The sequence below is a fragment of the Camelus ferus genome, chromosome 27 (genome assembly GCF_009834535.1).
Source record: "Camelus ferus isolate YT-003-E chromosome 27, BCGSAC_Cfer_1.0, whole genome shotgun sequence".
Lineage (NCBI taxonomy): Eukaryota > Metazoa > Chordata > Mammalia > Artiodactyla > Camelidae > Camelus > Camelus ferus.
This window is the reverse complement of record NC_045722.1, coordinates 21,012,091-21,032,528: the sequence shown is the minus strand read 5'-3', so window position 1 is coordinate 21,032,528 and position 20,438 is coordinate 21,012,091. Positions and strand designations below refer to the sequence as shown.

The following is a 20,438-nucleotide window of genomic DNA, read 5'->3' as shown; positions in this document are numbered from 1 at the left end:
AGATGGGGTTCCTGTCACTGTGAGAGAATTTAGGAGGCTGTATCAGCCCTGCAGATAACAAGTTAATGTGCCTCTGCAGGATATCCAACTTGTGTCTTCTTATCACCACAACATGGAGGGTTGTTGTGAGCACCCAACTACCATAAAAAGACTTTTTCTGTCTTCTTTATCATTACCACATAGCATAATAGTAAAAGTTCCTCCTCTGTCACTGGTACTAACAAGTGGAATGCTGTAATCTATTAACAAGGCCAAGCGAGGCATATAAGAAACAGGCTAGCTTCAGTTTTCTCACGTGCTTCAAGTTAGCCACAATAAACACTTGCTCAGTGAAGAAAACACTGTCTGAAAGGTCTCTCTGAGTGAGGAATCTGCTTTTAAGTGGGAAAAAATTCAAGAGTATTGGCACTGTGTGCTTACTCTATGGCTATTACTGATGATTATACTGTCCCATTCCGAAGTAAATAGGACTTTAAAAGTACTTTATTCTTACACATGTGACTGACAGTTTTTCAGTGCCATTACGGCAAACTTAAGGGGAAAACTCAATTGTGCCAAAATAGTTTCACATTTCAGTGGCATATACCATTGAAGTTAATTTATCCCAGTTGCTTTTCTTAAATAATTGTATTCTGAAACACACATTATAAATTGCTAAAGGGATCTGTTGTGATCAACAACTGAGGTATTAATCAACTTAAGCCGACCTGATACAACCTGTTCTATGTCCAGTGTTAGTCAGTGTTCCAAACACATTTAAAGATTCTCGCTAGCAAGATTATGTACATGAAATCATAAAATTAATGCACCAAATTTTCATCAGTCCATATCTATAGAAGACAGAAAATTTATTTCTGGAGAGTCAGTTAAACATCTTTGAAGAACAAATACTTCTACTTGTCACAATAAAGTTAAATTCTATTACGATTTTAATGGCTTTTCTTTTTGTGATCTTGAGCCAATTCAGTCAAGGTACTTTCTGCATACTGTCATTTATGGTACAAAATATAGGTTTTAAACAATGGATGCCCTTCGCTAACATTTACCTTCAACACAATGTAAAGACAAAATGTGAAAGATTTTTCAATGAATCAAAAAGTAACTGCTAACTGTCTTTAATGGAAACTATGCATTGATTAGGACACATCCTTCCAGGCCATCTGATTCTATGTGGTTTGTGCCTGTCTTCAAGCTATTTCACAACTTTGTAGATATAGAAGTTAATCTGTAGAAAACTGATAGTAAAGCAAATAATTAGTGTTTACAGACACGCAAATAGATTCTGTCTGGTGGAGATTCAACTGACTTCTTTCCTCACTGTGGAAGATGTTAGTTTTTGCATCTATGAAGCAAATTAATTTTGCCTTTTTGATGGGCTTATGGATTGTCTAATCTTTGGACTTACCCATTAACCAGCTGCAACATTTTTTTGGTTTCCGCAGTAATTAGTAAGTTAAAACCTTTGACTTATGTTCATTTTATATCTGTCTGAGAGTCATGATTTTACTTTTTTCGAAAAAAATTGTTTAACAGTTGTTAAGAATGACACTACCCTTGACTCATGATTCATAAGGATCTAAACTCAGGGGGAAAGATTTCCTAGTAACACCTGTTAGGATTTAGTATTAGATTGATTATTGGTTTTTAAAAGAAAAAAGCAATGTGCTGTTATTTAAAATTTTTGAAAATATTTGATAATCTGATTAATGATCTGTATTAATTTATTATGGTTCAAGATTTGGAGATACTATGTACTATATATAAAATTAATAGACAAGTTTCTTCTCCATAGCACAGGGAACTATATACTCAATACCTTGTAGTAACATATAATGAAAAAGAATATGAAAACAAACAAACAAAAATTACGGAAGTACAATCAGAGGAGGATTATGACCCTTCAGTACTCTTCTTCAAGAAATTAGGAGAAAATCCTTAATTCTTGTGACAATTCATAAATGGAATATTATTCATATCAGAGTATTAAGAGTGTAACATCTAAAACTGCAAACCCCATATTCTTAAAACAGAGTTCCTCTCCATCTGAAGTTAATGAGTTCTAAAGTAAAAATCAAGCTATTGAGGAAAGAGTGGTTAGTGCTTTACCTGAAAGCATTTCCAGGGAAAAAGGATTCCTACATCACATCTAAGCTTTCTCAACCGGAAATGCCCAAATTAAACTTATAAGAGAAGGTTTTGTTTTTGTTTTTTGGCATTAATTAAATCAGTTTTACCCAAATAAAGAGTAACTTAAAGCCTTCTACCTACTAATTAAAAGACTTCATTGGTAGGAAGGCTCATAAGTTTAAAATTTTCACACCAACTTAAGGAGAAACAGTGAAAAACTGAAATTAGGAGGTATCCTGGCTAGAACCTCCACTGCGGTTATATCCATCTTTATAACTTTGACAAGGCTATTTTACTAATCTGTAGAGATAAATGTTAGTTTAAAACTATCAGAAAACTGATAGTTAACTGCAAATAATTCCTATTCATAGAAGTTGTTTCCTGTGGAATGTCACTGATTATCACCTTGTGAATAGTGACCAATTTTGCTTGCATTTATAAATTCATTTTAGCATTCTTTAACTATTGCTGTTATTAAATAAAATCTTTGATACATGTTCGTTTTAAGGAGGCAAGAACAATGATGTCTGGTCTTTTTTTCTAAGTATATCCAGGTTTTCCTTTACACAATAAACTTAACAAACATATTTCAAAATAAATTAAAAATTAGAGGCAACTAATTTTAAATAGATTTCTTCTAGCTTATATTCTCTCATCAGCACAAAATAACGTATTTAAAATTTAAGACATTTATTCTCCATGGAAATTATATATACACATATATGTATATATAAAATATATTATGTACAAATACATGTACAAAATCTTTGGTATTTGTTTATGAAGGAATTTAGTATTCAGGATATTTTTATTATAAATATATTTAAATAAATATTTAAACTATGTGGAGTCTGAAATAAGAACTGGTATAAATCCCAAGGGACTGGCATAAGACATGCTACTAATTTTTAGATTCAGGAGTCTATACTGCCTGAGTGTTTACCAGAGCCCATGTCAGACAAGACTGCATTTTTAACTACTGCCAACCAAGAATTGAAATATTCTTTAATATAACTCAATTTTACAATAATTGTCAAATTCTATTTCAAATATAATCACAGCACTTAGAAGTGAAACTGTGGAATTAAAAGTAGTCAAAAGGTGTATATGCATAGTTTTAAAATGTACAATGAGCTCATCAACTAAACCAACCCTCAACATCACCGCCCACCATACATCTCCTTTCTGTGAAGCAGTGAGGCAGCAGATGCTCCACAAATACAGGCTGAGTGGATAATCTGCAGCTGGAGAATAAGGTGTAAGTGAATACTTGTAACATAAAGGAATAATATATCTTAAGTTTCTTGGGAACTGGGGGAAAAGGACCAGTTTTAATACTTCTAATTCTTCCTAGACACTTTGAAAGCACATAAAAACGTTTAGTTTTTTTTAAAACTGTGAAACATACATAAGGAAAAAGACATCGAAATTTACGTAAAATTCAAGAATTATAAAGGGAACAACAATAATTCTAATCAGGTCAAAAAAAAAAAAAAAAGAACAAAAAACAAAAAGGCCAGAACCAGAATCCTACATATTTCCCTCAATCACACAACTCTCCCCTCCCTCCTCTATAGGTAATACCATCCTAACTCTGTGATGAGAAGTTTCTGTATTTTCTTTGTGTGTGTGTATGTGTTTGTGTGTGTGTGTGTGTGTGTTGTGTATCTCACTAAAAATATAATTTAGCTTTGCTCATGTGTTACTTTGGCCTCCTTCATTATAACTTATTTTTATAGTATCACTGTATACGGTTGCATATAGTTACGGTTTGTTCATTTTCACCGAATATTATATTGCATGAGAAAAAAGCTGCATATCCTTTCTACTGCAGATAGGTATTAGAGTTGCTTCAATCTTTTGGCTATTATGAAGATGGTGTTATGCACATTTTTGTAGACACAGTTTACTGCATAGCTGCACACATTTCTCTAGGGTAGTCTTAGAAGCAGAATTTAGTATCCAGTTATACTAGATGATGCAAAACTGTTTTTTAAAAAGTAGTTGTATTAACGTACATTTCTACCTACGAGGATTTAATTTGCATTCCCTTGATTACTAAGAAAATGCAGCACATTTCATAACTATTGGCCATTTGGATTTTCTCTCTTTTGTGAGGTGCCAAGTGTTCTAGCATTCTGCCAATTTTCCTATTGAGTTGTTTGTCTTTTTTTTAATTGCTGTATAGTCATTCTTTTATTTGTAATCAACATAAGTCCTTTGCTAATTTTATGCACTGTAAAAATCTTTTCCCATTATGTTGCAGGCTTAACCCTTGTCTTTGGATGAAAACAGGTTCTTAATTTTAGTAAAGTCAAATTGCTCAATTTTTTCCCTTTGCAATTATCCTTTATAGTAGTAATATTTATGTCTTGTGTAAGAAATCCTCCCCTACCTCAAAATCATGAACATATTCTCCTGTATTATATCCTACAAGCTTTGTAATTTTGTCTTTCATATTTAGGACTATAATCTTCCTGGAGGTAGATTTTGTAAAAGATATGAATAGTCACCTTCTTAGATATATATCCAACTGTCCCAGGACCATTGCTTAAAGAGTTTCTTTCCCTCACTTTGATTTGAGATACCATATTATCTACATAGGTGCATGGAGCTTCTATTTCCGAGTCCTCTATTACTCCATTGACATGTTTGGCATTTGCTGTTTGTGCCATTGCCACAGCATCTTCATTACTACAGCTTTAAAATTAGTCTCAATGTATTGTAGTGCAAACCTTCTCACCTTGCTATTCTGCTATTCTTCAGAGTGTCTTGTCTTCTTTTCCTCTGAAATTTCCTTATATATTTCAGAATCAGTTGCTGAATTCTTAAAAAAATAATTTCTTGGAATTTCAACTGGCATTTCCTAACTCTATAAAGATTATTTATGCAGGATTGATATATACAATATTGACAATTCCAGTCCATGATAAAAGGATACTTTGTTAGATCAACCCTGCATTCCTAGGGTAAATCCAACTTAGTCATAATTTATTATCCCTTACATATACTGCTGGATTTAATTTCTGTATTAGTTAGCATAAGTGATGTTAGATGCTTTATGATGGATGCTCAATGATTTTGAAAGGTTATTTGAAGATTTCTGATGCCTACAATAAAGTGCCTTTCTTCAAAAAGGATATATACATTTGCTCCACCCAAGTAACTGGCACACTAGATTTTCTTAGACTTTTTGTGTTATCTGACTTTGGCCTGCGATTCTTCACAATGCTGGTACTTGCTTTAGAACACCTCACAGATAGGCTCTCTTTCTTACTTTTCTTCTCTTTTGCACAAAAAAACTCTCTTTGCAATCCTTGTAAGTAGGGAAAAGGCAGTGGGCTCCCCTCTGACTGAAGTCCCACCATATAATATGGAAGGCAATCTATCAGACTCAGAGACCTACAAGTAGTAACTGTCCCCTTGCCTCTGAATCACTAAAACTTCATGAAGCTTAGTTTTTCAACTGTTTTATTCAGATGGGCAAATGAGTCAGTGTAGCCAGAGTGCTAAACAATTCTTTACCTTTTAGGTTCCAATTTTTTCTTAGATTTTGGCCTGGCATATCCCTTAATAGCTCTCTGATGTTTAAAAAAAAATTTCTGTACAATTCATCTAGCATTTTTAGTTGGCTTCAGTTAAAGGGTTGGTCCAGATAACCTGACTCAACATTACTGGGGGGAAAAAATTAACATTTTTAGGAAAAAATGAGCCAAGAATTTTCTAATGACATCCACATAATTGGTTTTTTTTTTTATTTTTTTGCTTCTTAAGTTAAATACAGTAAAGAATTCCACATTTTCCACAGAGTTCCACCATCAACTTCCCCCAAAAGTTAAACAGAGATACCATACAATCTAGCAAAGATTATAAACCTGTGAGATACCCAAGAGAAATGAAAATGTGCCATACAAAAACTTGTACACAAGTTTTATAGCAGCATTTTCACAACAGTCAAAAAGTAGAAACAACCCAATGTTCCTCTGTTGATAAATGGATAAGCAAATGTGGTATATCCACACAATGAAATACTATTTAGCCATGAAATGAAAAATGAATACATGCTATTATATGGATGAAATTTGAAAACATCTGCTAAATCAAAGAAACCAGATAAAAAGACCACATATTGTGTGTAACTCCAGTAGAGGCAAATCCATAGACACAAAGAAGTAGATTAGTGGTGGCCAGGATGTGGGGGAAGGGGGATTGGGAAATAATGCTAATGGGTACCAAGTTTCTTTTTGGACTGATGAAAATGCTTTGGAATTAGTGTTCATGGTTGCACAAACTTGTGAGTGTACTAAAAACCTCTGAATTGTATAATTTAAAATGGTGAATTTTATGGTGTGTAGATTATATCTCAATAAAAAGATGGAGAAAGTTAATCTCAAGTATGTCTAAAGTATCCACTGTGGTAGCCACTAGCTACACAAAGTTGCCTCACTGAGCATTCAATGTCACATAACAATAAAAGATATCTGAGGCAATGATCTATAAAGATATCAGGTAATATGAAAGCACTTTATGCAAGTTACTGAAAACTGTGGAAATGTTTACTATGATTGTGAATAATCATCACAATGGAATTTATACCTATTGAGTCCTATACCCAGGTACCAATGAACAGAACTAAGTAAAACAAAAGCCAATAGAGTCTATGAAAACAACTTTAATTATACCCCAAAAGAAACTGGAGAATACAACTTCCCCTCTCTGAATAATTTTCTTTTATATAGCAGTCATTTATTCAGATGAACATAGCTGATGAATGGTATCTTTAAAAAAGAAAAGAAAACAAAAGAAAAGAAAGAACTGTCTACGGTTAAACAATACAGTCTGCTCTACCATACTGTATTTTTGGATGTAAATTAGCTCATATGAAACTGGTAAAGAGGGAATGATGTCAGTGTAATAAAGAAGTAACTTTGGTTCCCTGGTGATTTTTCCCTAGGAAAGGGGAGCCAGGAAAGAGGAAATAGCAGAAACAACTTTCAGCAGGAAAGGAAAGGCCTCCTGACAGCAGGAGTATTTATTTCTCATACTTTGTATCAGTGCTTCACAGTATGGCAGCCACTAGCTAGCTTAAACTAAAAATTCAGTTCCTTACTTGCACTAATCATATTTCAAGTGCTCATCACCTACACTACTAATGGCTACCATACTGAACAGCATAGTAGAACATTTCCATCATCACAGAAAGTTCAATAGTGCTGCTTTCAATGATGCTATGTACAGATGTTAAGTTCTTCAGGCTGCCACTCTCAATATGAAGAAGCCAGAATCAACAAAATTGATGCCTGTGAAAACACAAAAACTGAAGCCCACTTCAACAGTCGAATCTCTACCAAACTGCTGTATTTTTTTGGTATGTAATATAAAAAATATCCCTGTTTTAAAGACTAGTTTCAGCCAGGTCTACTGTTGCTTGTGACCAGAAATAACATAACTAATACAGAATAGTTTTAAAATGTTTTCACATACATTATCCTCAAAACCCACAAGGTTTAGACCTTTCATACTGCTTTCTCTTCTGATACTGAGCTTAGTACTGGTACCAGAAACTTTCAGTAAGTAACCAATTAATATGGCTAAGAAATGCTAATTATAATACTAATTATATCTGAAATATCAAATAATCAAATAAGATTTGAGAATTATAATACTTTTCAAACACCTAAATATCCACCTAAACCTTTACTTTTTAATTGTCCTTCAAAACATAACTGGTAGGTTTTTTACAACCCAAAGTAACAGAACAATTTTTAAAAACTTAATTCAACTATAAAAATGTGGAAAATAGCAATGAAAATATTTTGATTATATAATATTATGGGATAATCCTATATAAACACTGGTGGCATAAAAAAGCAAACTAAATTCGAAAATTCATGCACAAATACTAGTTGATATTTCTAAGGTCTTTTTGTAGAACATAATCATTTTTGAAGTTTTCAAGATAGATTCTAGAAATAACAACTCAAGCCCAGAAATTACCACAAAATACTAACTAGTTATATGAAAAGAAAATTTGTTCAGAACCAAAGCATAAGAAAAATATTCTCCATTGAATTACAAGAAGTAAATTTCAGTATGAATAATCAAGCTTTGGCACATTCGCTAAGACTCAAGCATATAGGTTATTTATCAATTTTTAAAAATCACTAACATTTTAAAAACAGTATTAAAGTTTACCTTCTGGTGTTCTACTGCTAATGAACTAAAATAAGATCTATAATATTCTTTGACTAAACAAATAAATATAGTCACATACCAATGTGCTTACACATGTAATAATATTCTTTACAGAATAGCCTTAGGATACACAAGGATCAAAGCACATATTAAAAGTTGTAAATCAACCCATCAAACAAAACCCTAGATAATTATAAGGTATATTTACTTTTCCAAAATATAAGTAGTTCATACTACCATTTGGAATTGTTTACAGGTACAGCACTGATTGCATAACTGTAAATTAAAAAGTAGAGTTATGACAAATGCCAAGAAGATCTCTCTCTTTAGACACTCCAGATCCCTAAACAGTTTCTCCCAGGACTAAGCTATAAAAATAACTTCAAAATAAATATAAAATCTGTTAACTATCTCCTTAATTTTAAAGTATGTGTCTGAATGGCCTGGTTAAAAAAAAATGCATGTCTTCATTAGATACCTTTATATAAGAAAACTGAAATATCACTATAGATATATCTCACTTTTCAGGCATACCCAGAACATTGTTAAATACGGTAAATACCCTCATTTTTTGCTCTAAATGAGCTTCCAGCTCTAGTAGTAGTTTAACATTTATATGCTGAATGGTTAACATCTGGTGGAAAACATCAAAATCTTGGGATTCCAAGCATCTTGAATCCATACTGAAGTGTATCTAACAAACAGACTTCTGAGGTAAGATAATGTAATAGCCAACATGTCATCTTCTTAGGAAAACAGAAGACATATGGCCAGCTACCACCATATTACCAGTGTCTAATACAATGCCTCATACATAGTATGATAAGTATCAGTGCAATAAATTTAAAAATGAAGAAATAATGCATTATATTAAATACTTTTATCCTCTTCTCTTCCCTTCTCTTTAACCCCAATCAAGAAGGTTACAATGCAATTCTAACAGAATTAATAGCTTGGGGAGTGCAAAATAGTCAGTAAAACTCAAGCAGCTGTTCTATTAGGCTCCTTCAATAGCCACCCAAAGCTTCAGGAGAAAGTCAAGGGCATTACACATCTCTTCAGAATCTGGTTTACTTCTCAGGTCTTAGCTATTTCCACTCTTCACACTACACTACAGCTATACTTAGCAGATTTTAACTCCATACGATATTTGTGCTATGTCTCATTTCTTCCTTTCCACAGAAGTTGCCCCCCTAACCTACAACATCCTTTCTTTTAACCCCTTTTCCCTCGCCAACCCTATCCTTTAAAGGACTCAGGTGATGGTGTCACATCTAGAGAACATTTTCTCTGACCAGTCTCCCAATTCTCCTTCTTCCACTGGTCAAAAATTTGGTAAATGTATCAAAGAACTTCTAGAGAAAAAAGAACAACTTATCTAAGTACTAGACACTCAATCCATGACACACAGGGACATAAAAAGGACACAAAGGTATTCATCAATAACCACAAGAAATGCATTACAGAAATGTGAGCTATATTATAAAGTGATACATGTATCATCCTTTTTATCTATGAACTCCTGTTTATAAATCAACACCATCAATCTCTGATGGAGAAAAACCTGACCTCAAGAAAATAAAAAGCACATGTAGAGATGCATTGTTCCTTATAGAAAGCACATAAATGAAAATCAATATTGTATGATAAATAATAATATTCAAATACACAGTAAAATGGAAATAGTAAAACTGAAATTGCAAGAGCTATGGTGACTGCTGTGTGAGGTGATGGTGCAGGACATGTGGGAAGAGGAGGAGAGCCATGAGGATTGCGTGCCTCACCCTGTGAATCACCATCCTGCTGCTTCAGGCTCTGTTAGGAATAAAAGAGCAAGGCAGGGGGCTGGAGGTGGAGGGAAGCTTTGTCTTGTCTTCAGGTGTTTCATTATTTTTTCCCTTTCCCTGCCGCTCCACTGCAGCCCTGTAAAACATTAGGCAAGCCTCTTAAACACTCCCTGTCTGTTCCATTCCTCATCTGTAACATGGGGAGAAAAAAACCAACTGGCTCAAAAAGGCTCTGTGAGGACTTAATACTGTCAGAAAACCTAAACACAGTCACGCCTCCAGTTCTATAACTAGTTGATCTCAGGAGACAAAAGTCATTTATCTTTCTTTTTTGCTCAACTGAGAAACTGGAGTCCATCTCCCCACACATTCCCGCCAGCCCCATTAAACACACTCAAAGAAGTACATGTAACTACACAGAACGGAATCAAAAGGTTACCCATTAAAAATGTGTTCCCTAGTTTGCAATTCACACCAATATCAGCATACTATTTTCAACTGCTCTTTAGAAGGTCTTAAAAGTTTCAATTTGTGGTTGCTCACTGCTTGAAATTATTTCAGAGGATAGATACTCTTAGGAAAAAGCCGGATAAGTACCGCCAAGAGACTGCATTGTTAACGTGAAGCTTTTAGTTTCCCTGCACTTAGGACAAGTTAACTCAAGTTAATACAAGATTGCTTAGACCTCATCTCAAAAGGTTCTGATTCAGCAGGTCTGAGATGGGGCCCAAGAACTTAAGATCAGTAACAAGTTCTCTAGTGATGCTGATGTTCCTAGTCAGGGCACCACACTCTGAGAACGAACTGATTTTAAATAACGTACTCCTTAGCATGATCACTTTTACTACCAGCTGTTTTTTAAATAATTGATAGATGCATCTTATATTGATTCCCTTCCTTTATATCCCTTCCCTAATATCTTCCTTTCTTTAAGATATTATTTTCAAATTCCATTGTAATTTGAGAGCAGGGAGGAACTATTAAGACTCAAAAAAGCAGATTTTCTCTCCCTTTAGAATCTAAATTATCAGTCTTATTTCATTTATCACTGTGCCTCAACTTCCTCAACTGTGAAATGGGGACAATTAGAGGGATTCAATAAGATAATATAAGTAAAAGCCCTTGGAAGAATACCAGGTCACATTAAATACTTGATGAATGTTATATATTATTCTTATTGCAATTATCCTCATTCATTTTCTGTTTATTATTGAGGAAAACTTGTTCATGTTTGCTATGTTATACATGACCGGTGTATGTATAAAATCTTATCCATTTATGGTAAAATGTTCCAGAGCACCGATGGATATGGTAAACTGGAGAGCAAAGGAAGGGGATAATGTCAAAGATCCAGGTTCTAATCCCTGTTCTGCCACTAAATTGCTACATGACTCTGGGAAAGTTATTTAACTGTAGTCTCAGTTTCTGCTTCTGAAAAAGCTTATCTTAAATATGAAGATCAAATGAGATAATGCAAGTTAAAAAAATTTTTAAATACTTCAGTATTCCTGTGGTGAAGAAAATACCTCTATTTGGGAACAGTTCACAAGGTGTTAATAAGAGAGATAAATGGCCCCTGTACATCCTTAAATGACAGCATAATGATCTAAATCACCACGTAAGATATTTACTGAATATTCTCCAAAGCCACCAAGTCACAGCTATTTTAAATATTATGAGTAGAAATATTTAATATTTCAAATACCATTGCAACATGAAAGAAAAAAGTGAGTACAAAAGTAATCTTAGGTGTTTTTTTGTGTAGCAGATGCTAAAATTCTCTTTTCATGCCTTTAGCATAACTTTCATTTTAATGCCAAAACCTTCTATTGGTTCTAGGATTTTATTTAGTATAAATTCAATGTATATACACATCCGTATGAATAATGGTGACTAATCATATTGGTGATTTTCATTTCTAGTTTCTAATACTCTAGGATATATCTAATGGTCTTAAAAAATTACATAATACAGTTCACAAGTTTTTAAATCTTAGCTTACTGAAAAGAAAATTGGGGAGTTAATAACATTTTCTTTGTACATTTCAATTAAATGACTACTTTTTGTAGGACCAATCAAAAGTCTGCCACCTGTTTTTGTGTCAGTGCTTACCAACATGAAAAAATACATGTATCTTTGATGTCTCCTAATGAACTATAAGAAATAAGGTAGTAAAACTCATTTTTTGTACAGAAGATACTCCTGAAAAGCAGTATGCAAACATTTTCAAATAAGATATCATTTTAAATACAGCAGTGATACTCTCTATTTCAAAGAAATCCAGTTATGAAGTCTCTTATAAAGTTTATCTCAATGACAATCTCCTAATGTGTAAGTTTCCATTTTCATGTGTTTAGCTTTCTCAACACAGGAGGTCCATACAAACCACAAGACACTGGAGACTTTAATTTAAACTACCTTAAAACAGACTTTAATGTAAACTACCTTAAAAAAACAAAGCTATATAGAAATAATTTGTATTAACTGTAATTAAAACATTTAAACTGATTAAAATTTTAAGAGACTAGTTTTAAAATATAAATAATACGAAACAAGGAAAAGCAAAGACAGAACACCATTCTGTAGATAGGTTTCTAACACCTGTGTTTAAAAATTGAAAGGTAGATAAATGTAAGCATCATGTCTTCCTCTCTGTTTATCATCACAATATTCAAATACCAGCTACTTCTACTTTTACTATATTATATTTATTCTATAGTGCTCTCAGAGAACATACTAGATCTACTCCCAGAGGGATAATGCATGTGCATCCTTATGCTGTAGACTATGCAGGAGTGGTTAACATTACAGGGCACCCATCTTTCTTCTCTTCACGGTACATCCACAAAGGGCCTGTGTATAGGATACAACAGATCAGAAATACATCTACAGAGGACTCCATTTGAATATATTCAAGACTCTGTCAAAGGATATTTTAGTAATATGGGGAAAGTAAAACCCTGCTGATTTTAAAGACTAACATATATACAACAGGAAATAGGTGAATTCAGGTTAGAGGCCTTATGTAAGTTGTTCAACAAAGTTTTCAGTTAGTTTCACTGCTGATCACATTACATAAGGAAATACTCTAAAGTAGATGACTTATAGCTTGTTCCATTTATTGCTGATGTGCACAGCCACATGAGAAGACCAAAGAGTCCAGAATATCACAACAATGTGTTAAAATTTTATAGATATAAAATCTTCAGTTGGTAAAAGTGTATCTCGATGGTATACAAAACTGTAGGTAGAAAAAGTCTTGTGGCTTGAATTAGAAATCTCTAACATCATTTTGCAAAGTGAATGGCACACAGGAACCCCTAAAATATTTTTGTCAAATGAACAAAGGGACATCAAAAAGTTTGCTTCCAATTACTACAACTGTTTTAAAGGAAACTATGTGAAAAAGGAAAAAAATATTTATAATGGCATTCTAAAATTATCCTTAAATGAGATATTTGTAAAGCACTTAGAAAGTGGCCCACAGGAAGGTCTATGTAAATATTTGTTATTACTCTTATTCTGTTAACTTAGTTTGGTTCACTTAACAATCTTGGTAGCTTCATTAGTATAAATCCATTACCATCACTGATAAAAAGAACTGAGGTGTGTATGCACTACTAGTGAGGATGTAGCTGCATCACCTTTATATGTGGAAAAAGAATATCTTACAAGGGAAACCAGTATTGTCTAACAGTGAAAATTAACTCAGTGACACATTTACAAGAAAGGTGAATTAAGCCTTATAATTTTATCCTACCACAACAAATTAAATCCCTTATAATCCAATGTGTCTTCTGTCTACTATATTTATATAATTCAGAACTTCATAAAGGGTTATTGTAAGATTCATGTTCACTTATAACTAAGAAATCCAATTAAAAAAATAAAACATCAAAATGCCAATTGATAATTGACCTGTAAAACTTTTCCTTCATACTGAAGTAACCTGTAATATACGAGGACTGCTAAAAGATGTTTGGGATTTACTCTCTTACACTTCGATTGCTGACTACAACACAGGTGAAGACTGAGGTAGTTTGAAAATTCTGTGAGGATTAAATCACACTATATTCTTCATATTCTCTAAGGAAGTAAGCTTTAGGCAGTGTGAAGCACCCTCAACTTCCAGGGGCCAAGAACAACAACTGCTGCAATAAAAGAGCAGAGTAGTTAGGGTTAAGGTGGAGGTTGCCTTCTACAATGAAACTAGCTTGAATACCTATTTGTTGACACCATTAAAGTCAACTCTATTTCTTTGTTTGACTTAAGGCAGTGGAGCTTTTGATAAGACACAGAGATTTTTTAAAACAAGATGTCATTTTAAACTAAACACTAGGGATACTCTCTGTTTCAAGGAAATTCAGTTATGTAGTCTCGTATGAAGCTTAACCAAATGAAGATCTCCTAGTTTACAAAATGATGATTCAAAATGCATAAGGATATATAACAGGGAAACAGTCTACTAAATAGTTTATATTGCACATAAGTGATAAGATATACCCTAAAAGTTCAATGATGTAAAATAATTTACAATTGATAAAAACATTACTGTGGTAAAGAGTCTGGCTAAAGATGTAACCATGTAATTTAATTTATCAACAAAAGCAGGGTCAAAAGCTTCATATACACTTTAGAGGAGGTTCAAGGCAGCAAGCCACTTAAATAAAACAGTGGGCAAATCAAGCAACAGAGATGAGTCATAGCTGTAATTACACTATATTTTACTTTTCATTTCAAACAATTGATTAATTGCTAAAAAATAAGTATTGTTTTTAAATATAAGCATGAGAAAAATTTTTTTGTAGTAGCAATCAACTACTGTCCAAAAAGGAATGGCTAAGGCAGAAAAATACAGGGGAATTTAAAAATGTATTTTCAGAACTGTAACATAATCTGTGGAGGCAAATAAGTTAGACTCCTACACAATGAAATAAAATTTCTTCCTCTATCTTAATTTTAATTTCTCAAATAAAATCTAAGTTGGGACTTCATTTCTTCTTTTATAGTTAGGTTTGCATCAGTTCACATGGTTTCAGGACTTAAGCCAAAGAAATACCTAATTTACTGAAGCAGTTTTCTAATATTACAATACTAAGCCAAAGTATATGTCTTGTCAAACAGTGGGGAAAAAAATTCCTGTTTTGAATAAAAATTTTAAAAACCTCTACATATAAACAAAAAAGATGAATGACTATGAAACTAATTTAAAATGCTGTCAGAAATATACATAGAAAGTTAATTTCTATAAGAAGATTTTGCAACAGAAAAGAATTAAAGACAAAAGCATACTGGACCTCTTTTTTGAAGGTTTTGTTTTAAAACACTTTCTCAACAGATCAAAATCATTCCAAAAAATTTCCTTTTATTTTCACTTAACTTGGGTTGGTAGAACTATGAGAGATACTGAAGGTCAACAGATATTAAAAAAAGAAAGAAAGAAAATGAGACCGTCCTCCTCCCACAACTAAACACTATTAATAAAACAGGAATAATATTTACATCATTTTCTCCTACTTCTTTCATGTTTAAAGTGATGACATCAAGACATATTTTAACTAAAACTGCACACTTTCCAAAGTGACATAGTTTCTTATGAATTTAAAAACTCATATAAAATAAGTAATCATGAACAAAATGTTAGACTATACTAGTGTTTTTATAAAACCACCTCATTTATTTTTCCTCAATGATTAGGATATATTTAAACGTAAGTGGGTCATCGTACAGCAATAATTAGATCCTTCTAAGAAACAACTCAGAGAAAAGATGTATCTATAACTGATTCATACTTTGGATATAAAAAGCAATCTTTCCGTTAAAGTTATTAAATGAATATTTAATTATTATCTGCAATTCAGGCATTACTAGAGATATGTGTTACCTCAACGATATCCAAGTTGGTTCTGCTTTCATGAGGTTCATTATATTCTGTATACTTGAGAAGAACTTTGTCCATATCAGTGCTGGCATACTGAAACAGTTTGTTAGAGCTGTTGAAAATGATGAGTGCTATTTCACAGTCACACAGCACACTAAGTTCATAGGCTTTCTTCATTAATCCGAACTTTCTCTTTGTAAAAGTAACCTAGACAATAAAAAAAGTGTATTTTTATTAAAGGCTTTAGTAGTACTTGAATACAGACTACCTACATCCACTCAGCTAACTTGTACCTCTCCCTTCCTCCCAAGCCCTTCTATTGTACCCACTGAAATTCCCAGTCTAGGATCAGCAAAGTCCCAAGTGTTTTCAAATTCTTTAAATATTTCTTTCTCAAAGAGAACTCTATCACTGAAGTCCTCTCAAATAGAGACTGCTTTTTATTTGTTTTAAAATATCATACCTCCTGCACTCAAGAGCCTGGAAGATATGTCTTTTTAGTTCCCCGTTCTCTTCTCCAATTAATTTTTCTTTCTCCTCCTCTAAAAACCCCAGCTATTTTGAAGCTTAAGCCATGAAATTTATACCACCCAATAACTCTCCTTGTGGTGACCCCCTGGTCACTCTCCCTCGTGCACTGGTAATTATCACCTAACTACTTCTCCTTCTAACCCTGTTCTTTTCTCTGGTGACTTCAGCATCTGCATAAAAAATTAGTGCAAATACCTCAGCCTCTCAGCTCCTCATCCTTTACCTCTCAACCTCCAAAATGATCAACTGCCACCACATATCAAGCCCTTAACTCTGCCATCACTAATAATCGTATCACCTCCAAAATCTCAATTTCATGCATTCCACTTTGACTACCTCCTATCCAGCACTCCTATTTTGTATTCTCTCCAGAAATTTCTTAAATCTTCATCAAGTCCTCCATTTACGTCATCACTCTGTTACCATCTACACATTCTCATGCCCTTTCTTCCCTCTTTAGATTCCATGCTCCATCACTATTTTCACTTCCTTGCAAAATCACATAACCCCTTTAGCCTTCTGTCATTAACATACTTGCCTGGCACAGCCCCAACCAGGGACTGACTCCTCTATTCATATAACCATCTATCTCTGTATCTCTATGCAAGTAGCTGGTAACTACTGGGAACACAAGTGTGCACACCCACACATACCCTGCTGGAGTTTCTAAACTGATGAGCATAAATCTGAACACTTAAATGCCTGGCAGTTTAACTTGGCTGATTTGTCTCATTAGCCCATTCTCCAGGTCAACTACCTTCTCTCCCTCAAATCCACTCTCTGCTGATAACCTTGCCTCAAACCACTGAGAAATAAGCAGCAACAATCTCACTTCCCATTACCAAATCTATCAATTCAAATGCTTCATCTATACTGTTCCACACTGTGCCTTCTCTGCTGTTATTACTGACATTTCTGTTCCTACTCCTTTCCACATGTTTTACTCTCTTCCCCTATCATTTCCTTCCTCTCTATCAGATCAAAGACCAAAGCTTATAAACATGCTCTTACACTTCCTTTAACTGCACGTTGCCTCCCCAGTTTCCATCCCTTCTCTTCACCCCTTTTTCTGCTTTACTTCAGAGTAAAACTGTTTGAAAGAAACACCTATAGTTGTTTCCAATTTCTCACCACCTATTCTCTCCTCAACTACTGCAATCAGACTTCCAGTCCCCACATTCCACTAAGACTTGTCAATATCATTATTAGTGACCTCTAATTTGTGATTAAAGTCAATGGTCATTTTTTCTTTCTTATTCTACTATATATAGTTCAGCAGCATTTTACAAAGTTGACCATGTTCTCACTCCTTGAACATTTTTTTACCCAGGTGTTTATGACACACACAACACTGTCCTGGTTTTCCTTCTAGTTTCAGGGACTCCTTCCTCTCAGCCTCCAGCGTTCTATCCTTTTCCTCTGTTCAACCTCTACTTATTGAAGTGCCTGTGAGCTTTAGACCTGAGTTTCCTTCTCTTCACTTTCACAGATCTTGTGAGGTAATTGCATCCAGCTTCATGATTTTAAAAGGAACAAATATGCTCCTTCCACAGTCTTCTCCATTTCAGCAAAAGGTACTGTCATCCATTCAAACAAAATCAAATAATATCTATGAGTTATCCCTGATCCTTATCACAATAATCAACTCACCCAATTATTCAGCAAAATTGTGTTAACTCTACCTCTAAAACATATCCCAAATCTATCAACTTCTGTCTATACCACTACCACCTTAAGTTACACAATCTCTCATGTATATTATTTATATAATCATCTTATTAGATTTCCTGCTTTACTTATTGTACACTACAGTATATTTGCCACATCCCTGCCAGAGTGATATATAAACAAATATATAATTTTATGTAAGTGTATATATCAAATATAAGATATTTTGCTTGCCCCTCTATTTTCCCTTGAACTAACATAAACCCCTTAACCCACATTTTCAACTTACGATTTTTCATTCCACATTTTTGTATAAGATCATATAATCATATACTCATATAAGGGATCCTGACAGCATTTTACAAAACTGGGACTCTAACAATAGTCTTTATTTTGTTTTCCTCATTTACCCACATTCATACATATATCTCTAAGTTAAATGGTATAGTTCTAAGGTACTCTTTTAAACAATTTCATAATTTTTTCATATGTTGCTAGTCTTTTGCTAGTATGATAGATGCAAAATAAAAATCTCATTTTTAAAATATGCATTTAAAAAATAAACTATTTACTTACTGAAGTATTTGATTTACAAAGTGTTAATTTCTGGTGTATAGCACAGTGATTCATATATATACACACACACACATAAATATACACACACACACATTCCTTTTCATTTTCTTTTTCATTACAGGCCATTATAAGGTATTGAATATAGTTCCCTGTGCTATACAGTAGGAACCTGTTTATCTATTTTATATAGTAGTAGTTATATTATATTATTATATAATACATATATATATATAAAATGTAGTAGTTACTACTACAAATTCTGAACTCCCAATTTATCCCTTCCCACCCCTTTGCCCTTTAGTAAGCGTAAGTTTGTTTTCTATGTCTCAGTCCATCTCTGGTTTGTAAATAGGTTCATTTGTGTCCTTTTTTTTTTTTTTTTCAGGTTCCACATATAAGAGATATCTTACAATTTTTTCTTTCTCTTTCTGACTTAACTTCACTTAGTATGATGATCTCCAGGTCTATCCATGTTGCTGCAAATGGCATTATTTTATTCTTTTTATGGCTGAGTACTATTCCAGTGTGTGTGTGTGTGTGTGTGTGTGTGTGTGTGTGTGTGTGTGTGTCTGTGTGTGTATGTACCACAACTTCTTTATCCAGTCATCTGCTGATGGACATTTAGGTTGCTTCCATGTCTTGGCTATTGTAAATAGTGCTGTTATGAACACTGGGGTGCATGTATCTTTTCAAATTGGAGTTTCCTCCAGATATATGCCCAGGAGTGGGTTTGCTGAATCATACAGTATGTCTATTTTTAGTTTTTTAAGGAACCTCCATACTGTTTTCCATAGTGGCTGCACCAGTTTATATTCCCACCAACAGTGCAGGAGGGCTTCCTTTTCTCCACATCCTCTCCAGCATTTACTGTTTGTGGACTTTTTAATGATGGCCATTCTGATCTGTGTGAGGTGATACCTCACTGTAGTTTTGATTTAAATTTCTCCGATAATTAGTGATACTGAGTATTTTTTCATGTGTCTGTTGTTTACATCTCCTGCCCATTTTTGGACTGTGTTGTCTGTTGTTCTGCTACTGTTTTTATGAGCTGTTTGTATATTCTGGAAATTAAGCCACTGTCGGTCACATTGTTTGCAAATATTTTCTTCCATTCTGTAGGTTGTCTTTTCATTTTATTTATGGTTTCCTTTGCTATGCAAAAGCTTGTAAGTTTAACTAGGTCCCATTTGTTTATTTTTTATTTTATTTCTATTACCTTGGTAGACTGCCTTGAGAGAACAGTGCTATGATTTACCAGAGAATGGTTTGCCTATAGTCTCTTCTAGAGGTTTATATAAGTGTCTTATCTTATGTTTAAATCTTTAAGCCATTTTAAGTTTATCTTTGTGTATGGTGTGAGGGAGTGTTCTAATTTCACAGATATACGTACAGCTATATCCTTCAATCAGATTACCTGTTAATATTTAAACACATTTGCACTCTCCAAACACACACGTTTTTTCTGAACCCTTCGGACTAAGCTGCAGATTTTAAGGTCCTTTTGCCCCTAAATATGATCTTAAAAACACAGACAAATTATCAAAATAAAAAGACCCAACATGGAAACAGCACTATTACCTAATCTATAAACTTTAAATTTCTCAAGTGTCCCACTAATTTTCTTTATAGAGGGGAAAAAAGGTCCCCCCGCCTCTAGCACAGAATCCAATCCA

At 33.6% G+C, this 20,438-nt stretch overlaps 1 protein-coding gene across 8 annotated transcripts in view; it reads right to left on the bottom strand.

Annotated features, from left to right (window-relative positions):
• MEF2A (myocyte enhancer factor 2A) overlaps nt 1–20,438 on the bottom strand; it is a 124,255-nt gene that overhangs the window by 40,250 nt on the left and 63,567 nt on the right. For 7 of the 8 annotated variants that reach the window (XM_032469019.1, XM_032469021.1, XM_032469015.1 and 4 more), the window contains exon 4: nt 15,994–16,197. In XM_032469019.1, coding sequence (XP_032324910.1) covers nt 15,994–16,197 — 204 coding nt within the window. Of the gene's footprint in view, nt 1–10,106; nt 10,246–15,993; nt 16,198–20,438 lie in introns of those variants that run through there. The other variant, XM_032469023.1, reaches the window with a different exon arrangement.